Raw genomic sequence first — 19,872 nt, 5'->3', positions numbered from 1 at the left:
GCCATTGAGAGCAGGAGACACAGAAAGCTGAAGGTAAACAAGAGGTTCTGGGAAAACAAAAAGGACGGATGCTCAGAAATCCCCAGGGAGCTCCATACCGAGGCCAGGACATTGTGCAGAGGAAAAACAAACAATGAGCCACTCAGGACAGCAGCAGCCTCTCAGGACATCACTGCTGCAGGGTCAGGCAGCTCCAGAGGACCTTGCACCCTGGGGGGGATGGGGAATCTGAATGCAGACAGGCAGCAGAACCTGCTGACATCCCAAAGGGTCCCTAAAATGGGCTTGAAGAAGGCTGCAGGTGTGCAAGCCAGCTCTTGCATGAAAGCTGCCTGCCCCCCTCTCTTACAGTTCCAAGGTTGGGGACACTGGGGACAGTCCCTGCTTTGGCCCCTTTCCTGGCAGCAGTGAGGAAGTGTTTGCAGCATATGAAGCGGAGATCATTTGGGCACCCAGCCGAGCCCAGAGCGCTGCTAATGGGCTCCCAGCACGGGGGATGTCTGTGAGGATGAAGGTTAACACCTAGAGAAGGCTCCTTGCTGGGCAAGATCCCGCCGCACTGCAGGACAGACTGCCGTGCAAATCCGTTCCCTGCAGGTGTCAGCCGGCAGCAAGCTTCACGGAGAGACAGAGGCTCTGCAGATGGTGTCTGCCAGCCGTATCAGCAATGATCTGCCACCCCTTCACCCCAGCAAAGTACCTGGGACATCCAAATCGTCCCCATTCCTCTCGCTGTCCCCATCCTCCTGCCCGTCTGCGTTTTGCTGGGTGTGCTGCAGGCTCAGCTTGTGACAGACTTCAAACGCCTGTCCCACCGTCCTCACGATGCGCATGGCTTGGCTCTGCAGCAGGAAGGAGAGGAGCAGAGGCATCAGCCCACTGTGAGCAGCTGCCCAGCTTTCTGTGCATCACCACTGCGACTGCAGCTCAGAATGCAAACCATCGTGATTCCAGGTCCTGGCCCAGTCACCCTGCTGGGATGCGTTCCCCAGCATCCTCACCTTCTTCTTAGATTTGAAGACATTGCATCTGAACACGTTGCTAGACCCATCCCGAGCAATGTAGCTGAAGATCTTTAGGTCCTGCGAGTCATGGGACACATAGAATATCCTGCAAGGACAGAAAGGGAGGGGAGGACATTGCCTCCAACACACGCTATCCACAGTGCCCAGGACGCCAGCAAGGCCACAGCCAGAGTCTCACAGGGCACACTCTGGGTGCTGGCAGCTGCCCAACCTCTGCAGCACGGCCCTGCAAAAGCCCAGCAGAAATTCATTTTTGGCAGTGGTTCCACCTAGGGTGAAAAAAAATCCTCTGCTGACTCAGCAGTAGCAAATGTTTCATGAAGACAGCACAGGGATTACTCTGCTCAGCCCCCACGGCAGCACTGGGGGTCCCAGGTTGCAGGAGACCCACAGGAACAAAAACCTCTGTGCCTTTTTGGTGTGCTGGTCTCCTCTACCCCAGCCAGCCTGCTGGGTGGATGCTAGGAGGGTACAGCAAGCCAAAGCAGCTGCCCTGTGCCCTTTGAGGTCACCACGGGATAGTCCTATCAGCCACCATGCCCCAGCCCGGCTCCAGCCTGTGGAGCCACCCCGCCATCGGGTCTCTCCCTTCCCCAGTAGGGTGCAGCTTTATTGCTCTAATTGGGATCATTAAAAGGGGCTTAGTGGCACCTGGCCCAGCTGTCCCACAGAACTCAGGAGAGGTTTTCCTGCAGGAGTGTGCCTGCTCCCAGCTGAGCACAGACCCACCAGCCATCACTGCACAGCTCAGGGCTCAGTTCAGACTGCAGGGTGCTGGTGCGGCACGTCAGAGCCTTTGTGCCATCCCATAGTGATCTTACCTGTAAATGGGATCATGCATGACGAGCATTTTGTTCTCGTCCCAGGCCCATTCTTTTTTCTGCAAGGGAAAAAGCTGAAAATGAGTACGTCAGATGCTGCCCTCCTGATCGAGAATGGGGCAGAGGCAGTGCTGGGGCAGTGCTTGCTGTAGCCCTGCTGCTGCCCTACAGCCCCAGCAGATGACCTGCCCAGTGTGCAGCCAAAAAGCCCAGCACAGCCAGAGTGCTTCATGCCCAAAGCACAGCCAGGGGTCTCCTGATTCCTGGCAGTCCATGGGTAACCATCTCACTGCACACCATGTAGGTCTCCAGCACTGCCCCACCTTGGTCTGGGGCTGCCTACCTTCTTCTTCTTCTTCAGAATGACCTTCACGCCGTCCACCGACACGATGAGGTTCACCTTCTTCTTCTTGATGTTCTTGGCTTTGAACTCATACTGCAGAGAGAGGCCAAGTTAGTCCTCCTGGGGAGGTCTGAGGGGCAATTTCCCAACACCCTCCCCCAGCTTGAGCTCTGGGAGGAGAAACACTACACCAAGTGCAGTTTAGTGGGGCTCAGTGTAAAATCAGAGATGACTGCTAAGGACTCGATGAACCTCGCCGGGGGAGACAGCATAATGCGATTACCCACTTCAATTAGAAATCACTGGATGGGAAATAAAACCCAGGAACTTCCAAGATCAGTGACTAAACACAAAGCTCCAGCCCAGCCACAGGGAGAGAACATGATTCCCCCAAACCCAACCGCTCCTGCGTGCAGAGCCCTACAAGCACCGAGGGCTTGGGCAGGGTGAACAGGTCAGGTGTTAACTGAGGCTGAGCAAAGTCCCACACAGCATCAGTGGGGGCTGCCTTCTGATAAAGCTATGGCTGGCAGTTTTGAGGTAAAACCACAGCTCTCTGTGGCTTGATAGGACCACACACACGCATCTGCTCCCATTGCTGGAGGGTTTTGCAGAGTCACAGAACCTCCCCACTGACATTGGTACCCAGCGCCCCTGTGGCACAGCATCCCTGTAGTATCCTGCACTCAAGGAAGAGGGATTTAATGAACTTGTTCATTAGCCAGACTTGCTGCAAAGGGAGCAGCAGCCGAGCCCTGCCTTGGGTCCTGCCGAGGCTCTGTGTGACATTTCCAGCGCTGCATGATGCATCAGCTCTGGCAGCCAAAGCCAGCAGGCAGCGAACGCTTCTGGCCCCGACCCACGATCCAATGATAAAAGACTTGAAAATACAATTCCTCAAAGCCATTTGGAAGCAGCTGATGGGGCTGAGGGATGCAGATGACTCAGAAAAGCATCCAGTGGGGTCGTGCAGCTCTGCCTGTCTCAGCTCATGGAGCAAGCTGGGAGAGCCCATACACTCCAAAGCCACAGTGATGGGCTGCAGAAATCAAAGCTCAGGCTTCCACCATGGCTGCAGGCAGACTCCACATCCCCTCCCTGCCTGCCAGCTGCTTGCAGGGCTCTGTCCCACAGCCCTGGTGCAGCAGCAGGTCTCCAGAGCTGCTCAGCAAGGAGCCGGTTTCTAAGGGTCACCTCTCACAAGCAGAGGTGATGCAGCACACTGAGAACAGCCCCCACCACCTCAGTCTGACCTACAGGTCCTGCTGCTCATTGATCAGCAGCACCGCACCACGTTGCTGAGCTGCTGGAGCCAAAGTTTGCTGTTCTGGTGACTCTGAGTGCTAATTAATCTGGGCTCAGAAGAAACAACAACCCTGAAAAACAGCTCAGGGTTAGAGAGACTATTTTTAGCCTGGGCTTTGGGTGAGTAACAGCCCCAGGGAAGCAAAGCAGACAGAGCAGGACTCAGAAAAGGTGTTACCAAATCCTGACATGGGCTCTATGGGGCAGAACGGGTATGGAGCTACTGGGGAAGACTCCCCTGTGCCTCACCCTACTGGGGCTGCTGGTGAGGGCACTGCCTGGACTCATCCCTTGCCCGCCCACCTAGAGGCAAGCATCCTGCCCAGCCCACGCTGCAGCCAAATCTCTTCATGGCAAAGCTCCAGCATGAACTGGAAGCAGCAAAGAAAGCAAATTCTCCGAAGGGCTGAGCAGTCAGATTTGCTCCCGTAAATCTGTCCCTTGATCCCGATGCTGAGGAGACTGTGAAGCTCCCCTGCAAACCTGAGCCACATTCTTAAGGACTGTGCCGCATCCACTCCAGCCCAGGCTCATTAGTACAGCACTCCAACAAGCACAGACGTACCTTGGGATACGTTTCCCACGTAATAAAGCACAGTTCTAACCAATAAAGCACTAATGAACTCACGCCCATTGGGTCTCTCTAATGAGACACTAACCATAATTTAATAACAAATCCAGAATTCAATAAAACAGCAACTCAGCTTCTCCTCCTCTCTGATGCACACTTATCAGTCCAAGGTGCAGAGGTCCCAGGGGAGGAGGGGGTGGGTCAGGAGGGCAGAGCTGACATCATCACCTAAAGCTGCCCCAGTGCAGTGCTGGCAGGTCTGACTGATTCAGTGCATGCTGCAATTGCAGCGGGTGCTCAGCTGGACCTGCCCTCGGCCCACACTAGTTGTCCACATGCACAAAGGCTGTGGGTGATGCTGGGGAAGAGACCTCCTGTTGGTAGAGGAGAGAGGGAATGTGCTGGGGGAAAAGGAGCAGCAGAGCCCAGAAGCACAGCCCTGGAGAGCAAGCAGGAACAACAGAACCACTTGGGAGTCCCTTTGCCCTGCTCACAACTACAGCATGCAATTTATTCTACCCTGTTCACAAGGCTTTGATTCCACAAACCAAATGGATTTCACCCCAAGCTGTAGCTACACATAGGGTCAAAGCAAGCACCAGGTTGTGCAGATTGTCTGAACAAGAGATTGCAAGGGTTGATACTCAGAACCGGGCAGGGTTTGCCCAAACCCCCTTGTCTCATGGTGCAACAGTTCCAATGAGCAGGGTTTTGTTTTATCCCAACCCGCACAAGGATCAGCCTTCGCTGACCCAGAAGATAATATGCACCCTGCCCAGGGATGGGACACAACCATATCACCTCCTCTCCCTGCCCTCTGGCAGAGCAGTGTTGTTTTTGCTGGCATTGAGCTGGGGAGCACCACCAGGACATGCAGCGGGCATGCAGCACATTGACATCCATGCTTGCACCAGTGCCAGCTACCTCACATCACCACGAGCTGTAGAGGAAAGCAGTGCTCATAGCACTGGAGAGGCTGCTACAGGAGGAAAACCACATTTCCCACCACTGAATAAACAAGGAGTATAAGCTCTGCTAGAAATGTTTCCAGTTCATGGAGATGAAGCCCAGCCTGCTGTTTCATAAAGAAAAGAAGAAGAAAAGTCCCTTAATTTCACAGTTCCCAGCAAAAATAAAACAAACCACACAAAAAAAATCTGAGCAACAAAACCAACATGTTTGTCTTCTCATTTAGAAAAGAAATGTGTTTTCCTAAATACCAGAGGCACAAGCTGACTTCAGGTTGGTGGGAGTCTATTTGCAACATCTGTCCTTCATGCAGAGTTTGCTGCTTAAATATCTTCAAAGGCGTGCTCTTAGAAGGAAAATAATGCCAGCTGGTGTATGCATCATTGCACAACACATTTCTACTGGCAGAGTATTAGAAGTGCCCTCTCTTGAGAACAGACTGATGCATGTTCCTTAATAGAGAGCGCATATAACCTTGTCACTTTGGAGTAAAATTATGTACATGTACGTGTGAAAAGCATGAAAATCTCAGCCCCCTTAGAAATAAATGTGTTGTACATCCTCATCTCACTGCTCCTACACAGCAAAAGGGCAAGGAAACTTCTACCAATGAGCTAAATTGGGTAGATCGGATGCTAAAGAAGGGAGATGGGGCCTCACTAGGCTCAGCATCACCCCCACACTCTGAAGAAGATCAACCTGCATAGACATGCCCTCATTTCAGGCCAACCCATCTAACTGCAGTGGGTATGGAGTTAAATCTACACACTGGCATCCTCCATCAAAAGGGGAAGGGTTGCTGGGAACACTCTGCAGTCAGACCACACTAGCAGGGTACAACCAGATGGGAAATTCTTTGATGGAAGAGCACCTAAACACAGTGAGCTGCTGCTGTCCCAGCCAGCAGAACAAAAGCTGTGCTTCAGTCCAATGCCAGTTCAGGGTAACAAAGCAGAGAGCAGCAGCAGCTTTGTGAAGCCTTCCCCAGTCTGGTAACAACCTCCTAATGAACAATTAACTCATTACCAAACAACAGCTGAGAGTGAGTTTAATTAAGGCTCCACAGCTCCAGAAGCCCAAGAATTCTTCCTGCACACCCAACCCCAACAAGCCCCATCCCTCTGCACACAGCTATGCTCTCCCAGCAGAGCCCGGCACCGCGACGCGGTTAGCAAGCAGAGGCACGTCCCTGCATGCAGCACCGCAGAGCGCTCATGGACCAACACCGTGTGTCCCCCCACGCACACAGACACATGCCTGGGTGTGCCAGGAAGCCTGCTTGCACAAAAACATCCTGCATGGCTCTCCTGCAGAGGGGATGGCCAGCAGGCCTCCCACCAGTGTATGCATGGGTTAGGTTTTGCCAATGGCCACACTTTATCCAAAGGTAACGTGGAAGGAGGAGTAACAAAGCACAGGGCACTGGTTCTTGGGTTGGTGCTGCTTGGCCAAGCTCCTTCACTAATCAGCAGATCTGCACATATGGAAAAATGCAGCTCCACGGTGCACGTGTGCGTCTGAAACAAGCTGTGATTGTGGTGTGAGCTGACAAGGTCAGTGCCTATATTGCCATCCAACTTCAGGTTTAATTTTGGTAACCGTCTGTGAGGGCCGCGTGCACTGACGGGTATAAATGGGAATCAGTCTAAAAATACCCGTGTTGCGACAGCAGCAGAGCAGAGTTAGGGAGGCTGCTTTGCAACGAACCTGGATGGCAGCATCCCCATTTATCACATAAAATAGGTGTCCTGATAACACCGACTATTTCACAATAAATCCTGTCTGCTCAGTTTGCTGTTCCCCACCATACAGCTGCCTCTGTCAGCTCCCTCTCTCTTCCCTTCTGCTCCCGAGTTCCATTAGCCAAGCTAACACACAGGGGTATCCTTTCAACATGAGTAGCTTCATGGGAAGCCCAGATAAATCAGAGCTGATAGAGGTTAAGCTACCAGCCAAGGCCAGTAGTAAGCATCCCATCATCAGTGTACGTGAGATACTGGTTCAACTGGTTGCAAACAACCAGGCTGCATGGCCACAGGCACTGCGTCCACTGCCTTGGGTGCAGGGAAATGAGGAGAGGGCACACTGCATCTGTAGGGGATTCACAGTGGAGGGGCAGTGTGGAAGGTAGCAGGATGCCCCAGTACGTGCTGTTCTTGTTGCAGAGCTCAGTCCATCCCTGCAGACACAACTCCAGCAACAAGCCATACCCATTTTAGTGTTTATCATCTCTTGCTAAAATAAGCAGCAGCAGCACATTCTTTGGAAACCCATATCTGACTGGAATTTGTGGCATTTTTAATTAGCTGCTCATTAGCTCTTCCAAACTGCAGGAACAAGTTGAAGACAGACAACGTGCCCGGTTGGGATAGAGCCGTACTTGGGTAAAAACTGACAGGCGAAGGCTGGCAGCACAGGCTGCAAGAAGGAGGCCATGAGGAGGCCATGAGGAGGTGGCAGCACGGGTGCCATCTTGGCGTAGACGTGCAATGAGATGCTGGAGATGGCTGACCGTGGGCAGTCCTCAGATCAAAGGGACCACAGGCATGGTGTGGTTTCTGCAGAGCAGGGCTGTGCAGGTTGGCATGTTTGAGAGCACCGAGCTGCCCTGAGCTGCTCAGCAGAAACTCAGCCTCATCAGCCTTGCCATGGGAAGAGTCAGGAAATGCCTGGTGAGCACCTTTCAAAGAGCGGCACTCTGTGCTTCCTTCTCAACATGCTTTCCAAGGCAAGCCCCAAGGCAACCATCGGGCAGCATCTCTGGCACCACTGGAGCCTGCCCATCCCAACTCCACCTCTGCACACCAGCAACAAAATGGGACGATAAGAGGAACGTGCCCATGCAGTGCTGCAGGGAGGTGTCGATGCAGAGAGCAGTCTGAGCACAGCAAGCTTTGCAGCCCAGGTTGTGACACAACCACGATTCATTCGTTTGCCTGTTTTACTGCAACAAATTGCATAAAAAGCTTGAGCAACTCCAGCATTGAAAGCAGATGAGAACAGCAGTGACAAACCAAAAGGAAGCAGGCTGGTAATAATGTAACTAAATCAGCGATTACAAAATTCAGGCAATTAATAAAGACCGAATAAGCAACAGCATTAAATGCTTAGCGCATCAGAAGCAAGCCAGCCCTGTGGGTCTCATTAAAGGGTAACGGTGCTCAACAATGTTTCTGGTTTGTAACTGGAGAAGAAAAGGCAATTATTCCTATCACACCTTTGTTTCCTGGTTCCTATTCAGCGATAACTAATGCAGGTATTAAAAACCATTCACTAAATTCTACATTTAAAATCAGCAAGCCTGAATACTGTCCTTCAGAGAGTCTAATAAAGAGTTATAGACTCAGATCCTTGAAAAAACTCTGAGTTATCAAAGGTTTCAAGCTTTTGGGCTGTCAGAATGGAGCCAATATGGGACTGAATACCAACCAAAAGGATGGCAGAGCAACTCGACACAGCCAGTAATAGTCTTATGCAAGATGAGATCCTAAGCTGTCCCAATACAACTATAGGTGTACCATGCAGAGGCATCAGGCTGGCTGAGAAACTTAAAGAGCATCTTCCAATTTCCATCTATGCAAGCAATTTGACTAATGTCATCTAAGACTACAGCCCAGCCCGAGGGGGTGCAATCCACTAACCACTGGATTCCAAAGTGAAAGAACAATAGACAGAAAATAGACAGAAAGCCACCGTTATCCAGTGAACCCCACAACAGGGAGAGCACAACACTTATTTTTATGCGGGTCTGGAAGAAAACAGCATATTTGATGTCCAGGTCAAGTGAACTTGGTGTCTATTCATTTCAGCTTGATTCTATATGGCAACGTCCAAGCTGCTTCCCAAAGGAAAAGGAACAGAAGCTGAATACATAAGATGCAGAAATCTATTACAAAAAATAGAAGTAACAGACATCAAGGAGTGTCATCCAGCAGGAAGGACAGAGAGCTGAGCTTCCACTGCCATGCTACTGCTGCTGCATATGAACAACAGGGTCCTAGGTGTGTGAAAAAGGGAATGTGCAGCCTCTCAGAAAGGTGAAATAATCTCACAGCATAGTGCCATGGGAATCCCTACTGATATAACTGATGAAGTATCACCTGCTTTATAGCGCACTTGGATAAAGCAATAGGAAAGAGGTTAGAAGGAAGCAACAAGAATATGTATCAAGCTCCCTGACTCAAGTTAGAGGGAACGAACCACACTCAGTTTGTTCAGCTTGTCCAACAGCCCTGCACTGCCTGGCACTGCCCAGGGCAGGTGTCTGCAGGGCTGCAGCTCTGTGCAGTGATATATAGGTGACACGGCAGGGAACATGCCAGCAGATTAAATGGAGCAGTCCTTGGCCTTTGAGGACCAGCAGAGAAACACAAGAGCAGAAAGGATCACGTACAAGAGCAGCATTTGAAACATTGATTTTAGCTCAGATAAGCCTGACAAATCCCTTCCTCTTCCTAAGTCACAGTTTCTCATCCGTCAAACAGACATAAAGTAGTGCTTGATCCTGACCTCCTCCTAGTGAGATTTTTTTGCTCTTTGCTCTGCTTTTTCCCCAACCTCCCTCTCCCCAGAGCCCTCACTTGCACAGCAGGAGCCAGGTACAGCATCTCTGCCGTGCAGACACCTGCCCACATCTGCTCTGCCCAGCTCCACGCTGTGCAGGCTTCAGCAGACCAGCCATTCCTAGTGCCCTCCCAGGAGCACAAAGCTGTCACGGTGACAGTAGGCTGAACACCCTGATTTATTCCGAAACCCACAGGAAAATTCCATGCTGCAGGAAACCAGAAGTAAAGCTCAAAAGCACTGCCATGGGTGCGATGAGTCATAGAAACTCCTGGGGACTGGAGCAGTGGGGACAAGCCCAGCTCTGCACTGTGCCTGCTGGGAGATGTCAGGACAAGCTGAAGCCTCAAATCAACCCCACCTCGGCACATCCCTCTCGACCTTATTTTCTGCAGTGCTCCTGTATCAGTTTTGGAATCTCTGAGATGCAGAAGGCAGAATGATCTCTCATAGAAAATGAGACAGTCCTAAGAAGTCTAACATTAGGATCTTTTCTAATGCACAGGAGTGGTGTGTAAGAGTGTGAGCCTGGCCCCTGCATCACAGCAAGCACCCAGGGATGTTATGCTGGTGACACAGAGCACCTTTTCCCTCAGTGGCTACACACCGGTATCAACACAAGAACAGCCAAAGCAAACAGGGAGGGACTGCCTAATGAAGCACCTCCAGCAAGTCCTCCAGCATCTTACCAAGAGGGTATGGTGCTGCTCCATACCAAACACGTGCAACAATAGCATCCTCACGAGTCATTCCACAAGCATGTTCCCAGCAATGCCAACCGGGGCAAGGTCTGAAGTAAGTGGGAGGTTATCTCAATGCAAAGCTAAGCGGTGCCGGTGGTGCCAGGGAAGATCAATAAGCTCGCCTTCACCCTCTTTAATCCAATAAATGGCAATCGTGACAGATATCCCACCTGTTCCCCCCAGACCTAATAGAACGCAACCTTCTGCACCTGGGATAATGATGGGAAGCTATTAGCTCTAATAGCTCACCCTGCTCCCAGTGCTGTGCTTTCCTCCCAGCCCCCATTGAGCCTGAGCCCATCACACATCCCTCCGCAGGGCCCGCAGCCCACCCCCCCATCACCCCATGTTATAGCAACCTCACAGACTGCAGTGCTTGTGCTGCTTGCCTTCTTTCCTCCCTTTTGTCAAGCAAGACATGATAAGTGGCCTAACACTTAGAAACCCGCTGCAGTGCTAACAGGTATATCTCAGAAAGACGCTAATTAAATGAGCTGCAAATTACACCGTGGGCTCTGTGCAAATGAGTGGCCACACGCAGCAGTTTTCGCACCAGTCCAACTGTGCATGTGGCTTTCAGAGGATGACAAATTCCGCTTTCAGCAAGCTTGTTGAAATTCAGAAACTTTGCCAGTTTGCTGAAATAAAGCTCAGCTATGCAAAGCAGAAATCGCACAGAATCAGATGTACCTGGCAGAGCAGGAGGGCTGGAGGAGTTAGGCTTTAAAATGCCTGAAATGCCTCCTCTTTTTGAACCTGCAAAATTTCACTGGACACTTCCCAGCAACAGGCTTGCAGAAGACCTCCAGAGAAGCAGCTTTTACAGTGCCTGTGTAAGATTTCATCCTTTCTGGAACTAAAGAAAACCTGGATTAAAGCCACATTCAGCAACCCATGCAGCAAAAAAAGAAAGAGGAGCGGAAATTCTCTGGAATGACTGTGCCAGGTAACATGGCTGCACTGGAAACAAGCCAGGAGCACCGGGTGGGAGGCATTTGCGTATGCTTACATCATGGCTGCATTAAAAACCCATACAGTTATGGTTGTGCTCAACCATCCTGAGGAAAAGGAAAGGAAAAAGAAGTGTGTTTGTAGCGTGTTTGTAGCGTGTTTGGCTATTTTCAACTCCAATCTTCTGCAACTCTGAGCCCGTGTGGTTAGGACGGTGCTGTGATTGCTTCGAGTGCACAGGACACCCTGTTTGGAGATGCGGAGGAAAAAGGGCTCAGCAGCACATACACAAACCCAGCTGCTCGCCAGGAAAACAAGCACTGACCTCCTGTATTTATTGCTGCACATGTGGCCAAAGATCATAGAACCGCTTGGGTTGGAAGGGACCTCAAAGATCACCCAGTTCCAACCTACTGCCACAGACAGGGTTGCCACCCACTAGATCAAGCTGCCTCCTCTCAGTAGGCACGCTTTCCCCACACAAAGCCCCTCTCAATCCAGCTCCACAAAACAGACAGAGCCGAGCTCTCTGAGTGCATCTGGCTCTGGTGCACTGCTGCCTCTGCGGGGGAGCGGGGAGCACACAGGCAGCAGGAATGCCAGCAATGCCTGCTATGCACGTCTGGCGTGCCCCCCAGGTCGAGGGACATCCCACCAGGATGCTGCAGCCCAGCCAGGCCCAGCAGTGCTCCCACATCCTCTGGCAGTATGTGGGGGCTCCCAGGATGCCCCCCCCCAGGAACCCCACTGCAGCACAGGGTTCCTGTGCACTTCTGCACCAGTCCCTCTGGCACATCACATTTGCAAGCTCATGTCCTTCTGACAGCTTGCATCTGTCCCACCTTACTCTGCACCAAGGCAGCTTAAGGTCATGTTTCAAACACATCATTCATCACAAGAAGTCATTACTTTACCTTAATCTACATCCGTTCCACCATCCAGAGTCTCATCTATATGTTATCTAGGCTATGCTTAAGATTGTTTATATAGGTTTTCTTCTTAAGCATGGAGGGGTTTCTGAAGTTCTCAAAGCTGTGCCTGTCCTCTCACGCTGACGTAGAGCTATGAAGCTTTGGGGCTGAGCTGCTGATTTCAGAAGCTGCATCCCAGGTTATCTTTTCCCAGGACAACAGCAGTCCCAGGGAACTTGAAAGAAGGAAGGGAAAACAGCTGCCCATGAGCTTTGTGGAGCTCCCAGTGGTGTAACACATCCCCAACCTGGCTCAGAACCAAGGTGAGCAAACCTAATGCCAACAAAAGACCTCCCAGCCACTGGGCAGGCAGGGCAGCGTGCAGGAGAGCTGTCAGGAAAAGCCCAGGGGCTATTTACACACCAAAATTTGAAACTAAAATCCTGTGCCAAGATGCCAGACCCCTCAAAGAGAGATTGGAGGCTTCCCAGCCACACGTTCTGCAGGAGAGGAGAAGAGGAAGAGCCACTCCGGTGGCTGCCGGCCAGGCATTATGTGACAGGAGTGCCTAGCATCCTGGTTGTCCCTATTTTGGGAAGCCTGATGACTTCAGAGCCAGCTGACGTTCCCTGACCTGCTCGCCATCAAGTGAGCCTGCTGGCTGGCTGGCCTGCAGCTCACCCATGCGTTGCTGGTTACTTGAACTCAGAGCTTTCATTTGCACATGGCCACTTACAGGACACGGACCTGCTGGCATCCAGCATCCAGCACATCACACAGCAGCACCCTTAGGCCAGAAGGAGCAAACAAACATACCTCTCCTATAAGCTATATGCCGCTGCTTTGGAACCAGAAACAACACCAGCAACCCTCTGAACATACTGGTGCCAGCGATCCTGCACCAGGCACTCATCTCAATGTGGAAGTGGGGTAAGACTTGGGCAGACCTGGGAAGGGGAGGGCTGTGACCCTCACCCCAAGGGGAAGGAAGGAAGAAGCACAGTCACAGCACTCACCCGGATCCGCCGCATGGCTGTCACAATCTCCACCCTGCTGTTTGGCCGCGGCACATCCAGGCTGCCTATGTACTGCATGGAGAGAAACAGCGGGTTAGCCCTGTTTGCATGTCACTGACAGCTCCAGAACCCCACAGCCTCACACTGCCCTGCTGCACCCACACATAGCCCAGCGTTATGCCCACCATACCCAAAGTGCTGCAAGTAATGACCTCTCCTCCCACCCTCCCCCTCCCCACATAGAGCAGTTGCCCTAAATTTCCTAGCCTTGCTTTCTGCCTCTTCCTGCCCTGCAGCATGGCTTGCAGACAGCAGTCACACTTCCCCTCCTGTGTCACCTTTTGATTCTTAGGCGGTCCTCATGCGAGCATCCTTTTTGTTTGACAGAGTAAGAGGCTTTCTTATAGGAAAACCCTATAATAGCTTGAATGACTAAAATGGGGCAGTCCTTTGTGCACTGCACATGGCTCAAAAGCCTGTTGGATGCTGCACAGCACAAGTTTCCTACCATAGGAAGGGAAACAAGGATCTATACCCGTCCTCTCATTCTTCACTTGCGAGAAAAAGCCAGATTAATCTCATTAATAAATCAAGATGAAAAAGTGTGAACTGTGCAAAACCCTGAGTGCCCAAAACCAATGCCAGCAGGCTTTGTCCCTACCCTTGCAGCACAGAGCCCATCTGGGTGCAGAGCACAACGAGCTCTCCCCAACAGGCACTGAGCCCACCCTGAGCTCCACGTGGATCTCATGGGAAGGCGGATGGTGACAGTGCAGGACCTGGCAGCCATGAGGACACATAAAAAGAGGGGATATAAAAATAAACATCAAACAGCTGGCTTGCTCGTCATGTGCCGCGGCAGTGCAGGACAGCCTTATGCAACCAGGAATTAAGCCCCACGATGCAGCCACAAGCAGAGGCAGCACTCACTTTCTAAACCCCAACAGCTGAAGCCTGACTGCAAAAGTAGCAATTACAGCCCCTAAAGAGTCCTCCCATCCAGAATCAAGGGTTTAGGTTTTATTATGAGATGTATCTTTGCCATGAATTTATTTCCCTTTTTTATATCAAGCCTGGAGAGCATCAATAGGAACTCCTGACCACCAAACAACCCCACAGGGTGCACTTTGCTCAAAACCAGAGCATCCTGCCCACATCCCACACCCTGCTGCTGGGTGCATGGACCTCAAGCCCACATGGCTCACAGCCCTCAAACTGTCCACCTCTCCTTCACTCTAGAAACAGACAAAGCTTTGCAGCGTGATGAGCATCCCTCAAAAAAAATGCAGCCAGAGAGGTCAGCCTTCCAGTGCGAAGGAGTGAAGATGGTCATGAGAAAGCACTGTGCTTATCAGCACCCCCAACCCTCCTACCCGCAGCTTGGGGGAAAGAGGTGTGGGAACAACCAGAGCTGCTGCTGGGAGCAGTGCCACCCTGTGCAGCCTCCCCATCCCCTGGGAGGACAAGCAGTATGCCCATAGGCCCTTGCCAGCTCTCCCTGGGCAGGAGGAAAACAAACAAGAGAAAGCTGGGAAATAAATTTTGCAATGTTTGCACAAATTATTTGGTTTCTGTGTTTTCTTGGTGTTTTGTTTGTTTTTTTTCATTTCCTTGAGGTTGTTTAATGCTATCCTGCCCCATCAGAAGCCAACTCCCTTGAGAGGGTCATCTGTCTGAAAACACAGGGATGCCTCCCAAGTGGTGTCCGTGGGACCGAGAAAGCCTTTATAGAGAGTAAGCATGCTGGCACCCCACAGCCCGGCATCGTGCAAAGGTCAGGGCTGAATCATCCCACAAATCAGCCCAAAGCAGCCACCTGGAGCCTTGCCAGCCCTGAGAGCTGCCCTGAGATAAGGAGCCGGCAGCAGGGGCAGAGCTGCTGGTGTGGGAGCTGGAGGCAGCACCAGTCCTAAATCCTGCCTGTGTTCCCCAGCTACTGTGCTAACTCCCATGAGAAGCAGGACAGCATTTTTCTGCGTTGCTCCCTGTACTGTGCCACCGCCATAGACACTGTAGCATGGGAACAAAAAGCCAAGGCAGAGATTGCACCAAGGGTCAGGGCAGATGAGGAGAATCACACCCCAAAGCATGGGGCAGCACAGTGGGGGAAACCCATGGCTGTGGTTCCATCACTGCTGCCTGCACATAGCACTGTGGGGGCCCTCATCCTGCTGGAGCTGCTTTCCCAGAGCAGCCTGAGGGGAAACATCCCACCCCCTGTTCTGCCCTTTGGGGGGAGAGGTTTGCTCACACCCAGTAGGGCAAAACTGAGCAAGACTGGAAAAGCTGATATGCCAGCTGACTTCAGTGGAAAAGCCTCCTCTTCCCAGCCCTGGCCAGTCATGTGCCCAGGAGCCTGCAGCCTATCAGTCCACATCACTTGGAGACAGAGCTGGTGGGACAGCATTGTGTCAGAGGGCAGTGAACACACTACACTGTCTCCTGCAAAAAGACCCAGAGGAGAGGTTTGGGAACCCCTTTGTCATGATGATACACTGGCAAAGAAGAAGCAGGTCCAGGCTATGGAAGGACAAACACCCAGCAGGATGGGAAAACACTGCTTGTGCTCCATCCCTGCGCACACACTGTGCTCCAAGTTCCACTGCACAGCCACAGAGCTGCCCCAGGGCCCCTCTCTGCAGCTCCGCCAAGTCCCGGCAGAGAGCTCTGCTGGGAGCTCCAGCGAGCAGCCTCCAAACTGACTTAACAAGTATGGCAAAAATATGCCACTGCTGCAGAGGAGAACTTCTGTGGCGCTTGGCAAGGTTATTTATAGCCCGCAGCAAGCAATCCCGCGCTGCAGCTTTGCTCTTGGTGAGCAGACCTTGCTGAGCACACTGTGTTCATGAGCTGCCAGCAGCAACACCCCCAAGTACTACTGCCAAACCTCTCCCAGGCACCTGGAGGTATGAGCTTCAAGCAACCTGTTTCCTGCTCCCAGCACTGCCCTGGCTGCCAACAAGCCCAAGCAGGGGATGGAGAAATGCCCACAAAGGCAGCCTGCAGCAGGACACAGAGATGGATGGCCCAGGTCAGAGGTGCCCGCATCTCTTCTGCTTCAAATTCTAACATCTGTTGGCACCAGCACAGCCCAGTGAGGGGCAGGCAGGCAAGTCTGCTGGATCTGGCAGGGTCCACAGGAAGGAGCACACTGGATCCAAGCAAAGACTCTTCCATGTCCCGTCTCCAAACATAGACGGCGGCAGATGCTCGGTTCATTCTCAGTTTCCCACGCATGAAAGTGAAGAAAAGTTCTGACAAACATGACAGAAAATTCATGGTTGCCAAGATCCTCTAAGCCCACCCAAACCCACCTGCTGCCAACAACAGCAGCAATCCTCCAACCCACCCGCATTTATCTGCTCACAGGCCTGCTGGCAGGGAGGTACCTACAGCCCACAAGTCCTGGTGGCTCTGCATGAGGACCCCATCTCCTTCTCCAACACCTGGGCTGCTCATAGATTTCATCCCCCAGTTTTCCTTTCAGGAAAACAAACAGCAGGCTCGTGTGCCTTGCAGCCTGCCCCAACTGGAAGAGCCACGATGGGAAGAGGTGGACAGAAGGTGTCTTTATTCTTTAAATACCCATTTATTTAAACAGGAAACCATTGCTCAAGTGGGAATTCATGCCAGCTCCCCTGCGACACGCTGCAGCTCTCAGCTCTTTCATCTGAGCGCTTCAGCACACCCAAGAGGCTCAGCTCTTGATTTAATCCAACAGTTCTGACCACAATGGGCAGAAAATAAAGCCAGCTCCTCCAATTCCCACCAGCTTGATCAAGGCACTTCAAAGATGTGGGGACTTTCAGTGCCAAGAAAGGTGGCCAGCAAAAACAGATCAAAAAGTGCGAACCACATTACTACTCCCTGAGAAGATGGAGCGTGATTCTCCTATTATTGGGTTTATCTCCAGAAAATGGATTACTGTAAGGCTTGGAAGGTACCCTGCTTAGAAACAGTGTCCCTATGCCAGAGTATGTGGCTGCAAATAGCCCTGGTGGTAGCACCTGCAGCAGCACTGCATGAGCTCAGCAACCCATGCTTGGAAAAGGCCAAGCCTGGACATCCCAACTGCTACCAGAACAAAGGTAGCAGGCATGAGACCAACACTGGGTAACAGGGAGAAGTGGAGGAGCAAGGAACAGCTGAAGGCAGAGGCCATGCTGTTTGCAGTGCCCCCATAGCCCCCAGGGCTGTCCCAGCCCACAAACACAAGTAATCGTGCCAAGGGCTTGCAAGGATGGATTTCTCCTTTTGGTGTTGCTCTGCTCCAAACCCGAGCCCTCTGTATCCCTACCCAACAGAGGGATGCGTGCGCTGCACCTCTCTCCAATGAGAGCTGTGTGGGCTTCAGTGCCCGGGATTCATGGGGATAAAAGGAACTAAAGGAGTGTAAGCATTTAATTAATCTCCACCAATCTAATAAAAGGATGGAGTAATTGCCTAAGCCATCTGCATTCTGCATCTGGCATCGGGAGCTGCTGGAGAAATACACAAATTCAAGAGCAGGGCTTCATACAACTCGTGCTCAGCATGAACGCGTGTCACAAGATACAAAATAAGAGAAAGAGGAGCTAACAAAGACTCACACGCACTGCCACAGAACCCCACAGAGAAGAGACGAGCAGCAAACAGACCAGGGGCAATAAAGCCACGTCCTCCTCTTCACCACAAGCCCCTGCTCCCACCCTAAGCCAGATGGGGAAGGGGCAGAGCACCCAACAATCCACAAAGTGATTGAGAAGGGAGCTGCTATGCAGCAGGTACTGCCAGTAACGCTGCAACCAGCTGCGATAACCCAGGAGCAAAAGGATGTAGAGCGGAATTTGAACAGTCATTTCCAGGAGCACTTCCAAAGCAGGTTGCAAGTTTGCTCCATAGACAACTGCGCCATGCTGCTCTCTGCAGACCCTGCCAGCTGCAAAGAGAGGGAACACACAGCCCCAGTGCCCAGCAGCAGGATATGGTGTTGTCCTCAAAGCACCATGCGGAACTGGGTGCCAGGGCTGGGATCCATCCCCTGCCAGCACCTCTGCCCTAGGGGCAATGGGGTACAAGGGATGGGTGCTGCTCAGAAACTCTTATAGACTGTTGTTTTTTTCCAGTCCAGCCTCACTGGAATAGCTCAGTGATGTGACAACTGTAACTCCATGAATAGCAATGGAGACAAGGGATTTAATGGTTTTGCTTTCCAAATTCCATTGCTATCTCCCCCCAGATACCTGCCCACGGCTGGGTAAGGCAGACAGATGCTCACATTTCTTGGGCTGTGATCACCAGAGCCGTGGGACACCACAATGCAGTACGAGCCTGAGAGGTCCCAGCAGAAAAAAAAAACAACAAACACCAGAGCTTCCTGCCAAACACATCGGCGAGAATGATTTATATTTGCCAGGGGAAACAGCAAGCCTTTGCTTGGGGCCAGCACTGACCTCTCCCAGAGCTCAACGCATGGCACGCAGCCCCTCCAGCCATTCACCCTAAGTTATTTGTACTGGGGAGCAGCAGGGTAAGGGGCTCCTGACTTCACCTGTGCCCCAGGGCTGATGCTTCCATGTGATGCTAAGGAGGGGTGAAGGAGCAGGGTCACCACCCGACCCACCCGGCCACCTTTCACCCCCTTTGGGATGGTCGGAAAGACTCACTCAACTGTTGGCAGCTGAGTCTGGGGGAAAAGGCTCCCAGGAGCAAGCAGAGAAAAAACCATCGCTGCTACGCGCACCGAGAGCTGGGGAACGAGGAACACCGGGGGACGCGCGCCTGCTGCTCACCTTGGCCTCGAAGCAGATGCCGTGCTGGAAGGCGTCCTCGTTGTGTAGGGGGATGCGGAGGTCGTGCCGGTCGTCCACCAGGTTGTACTTGGACTTGGCGGGCATGGCGGCCCCGCGGCGGCCGGGCAGCCCCGCAGCGCGCCCGGCGCCGCCGCCGCGCAACCTCCGCTCCGCTCCGCTCCGCTCCGCACCGCCGGCCGCCCCTGGGGCGGGATCGCGCCGCCGCGCAGCGCCGAAGAAGGGAGGAGCGGGGGGGCGCGGAGCGAGGCGCAGCCCCACTGCCCCGGGGAGGGAGGGGCCGGGAGAATTGAAAAGAAATAAATAATTTAACCAAAATCAAAAACCACCCGAAAGGGGCGCTGAAGGAGGCACCGCTGACATCTAGTGCGCGGAGCCGGCTCTGCACCCCAGCGCTGCGGAAGGCTGGGAGAGCTTAGAAGCTTCCCCAGGTTGTGACCTGAGCTCTGGAATGCTGGGTGGGGGATGAAGGTGTGCTTGGAGCTACCCGGAACGCTCGGGCCCTGGGGATTAGTGGCCACGTGGAACCCTACCCCTCGCAAATACCAACAGCTGTGGAAACCAAGTAAATGCAGGTGATACAATCTTGTCTTGGGTTTTGTGACCAGGCCACGCCAAACCTTAGGAAAGCACTCAAACATTTCACGTCAGTCCCACCTCACTGAAGACACCCCAGTGCTGCTTTCCCTTCTCACAGGAGCCCACCTGCATGGCACTGAGTGTGAGCTGAGGCTCTTACTTCTGCCACCAGGCATGTCTCTGTGCCCAACCCAGCCCTGCACAGCAGATCCAGGGCTGTTCTCAGTGCAAATCAGCACAGTGAAACTTTCCTTGTTTAAAGCTACACTGTTTCAACCACATGTGA

At 52.5% G+C, this 19,872-nt stretch overlaps 1 protein-coding gene across 5 annotated transcripts in view; it reads right to left on the bottom strand.

The window, feature by feature from the left end:
- The window catches only part of NOS1AP (nitric oxide synthase 1 adaptor protein), a 30,338-nt gene extending 11,171 nt beyond the window's left edge, over positions 1-19,167 (bottom strand). For 3 of the 5 annotated variants that reach the window (XM_072343631.1, XM_072343630.1, XM_072343633.1), the window contains exons 1-6: positions 18,990-19,167; positions 13,219-13,290; positions 2,190-2,282; positions 1,847-1,920; positions 1,002-1,110; positions 701-842 (exon numbers count right to left, since the gene is read on the bottom strand). In XM_072343631.1, coding sequence (XP_072199732.1) covers positions 701-842; positions 1,002-1,110; positions 1,847-1,920; positions 2,190-2,282; positions 13,219-13,290; positions 18,990-19,094 — 595 coding nt within the window. In that variant the 5' untranslated portion in view covers positions 19,095-19,167. The remainder of the gene's footprint in view (positions 1-700; positions 843-1,001; positions 1,111-1,846; positions 1,921-2,189; positions 2,283-13,218; positions 13,291-18,989) is intronic. The other 2 variants (XM_072343632.1, XM_072343634.1) reach the window with 1 other exon arrangement.
- Between the last annotated feature and the right edge of the window lie 705 nt (positions 19,168-19,872).

The sequence above is a fragment of the Excalfactoria chinensis genome, chromosome 8 (genome assembly GCF_039878825.1).
Source record: "Excalfactoria chinensis isolate bCotChi1 chromosome 8, bCotChi1.hap2, whole genome shotgun sequence".
In the NCBI taxonomy this organism is placed as follows: domain Eukaryota; kingdom Metazoa; phylum Chordata; class Aves; order Galliformes; family Phasianidae; genus Excalfactoria; species Excalfactoria chinensis.
The sequence above is the reverse complement of the archived record's forward strand: the minus strand, read 5'-3'. Positions and strand labels throughout refer to the sequence as shown.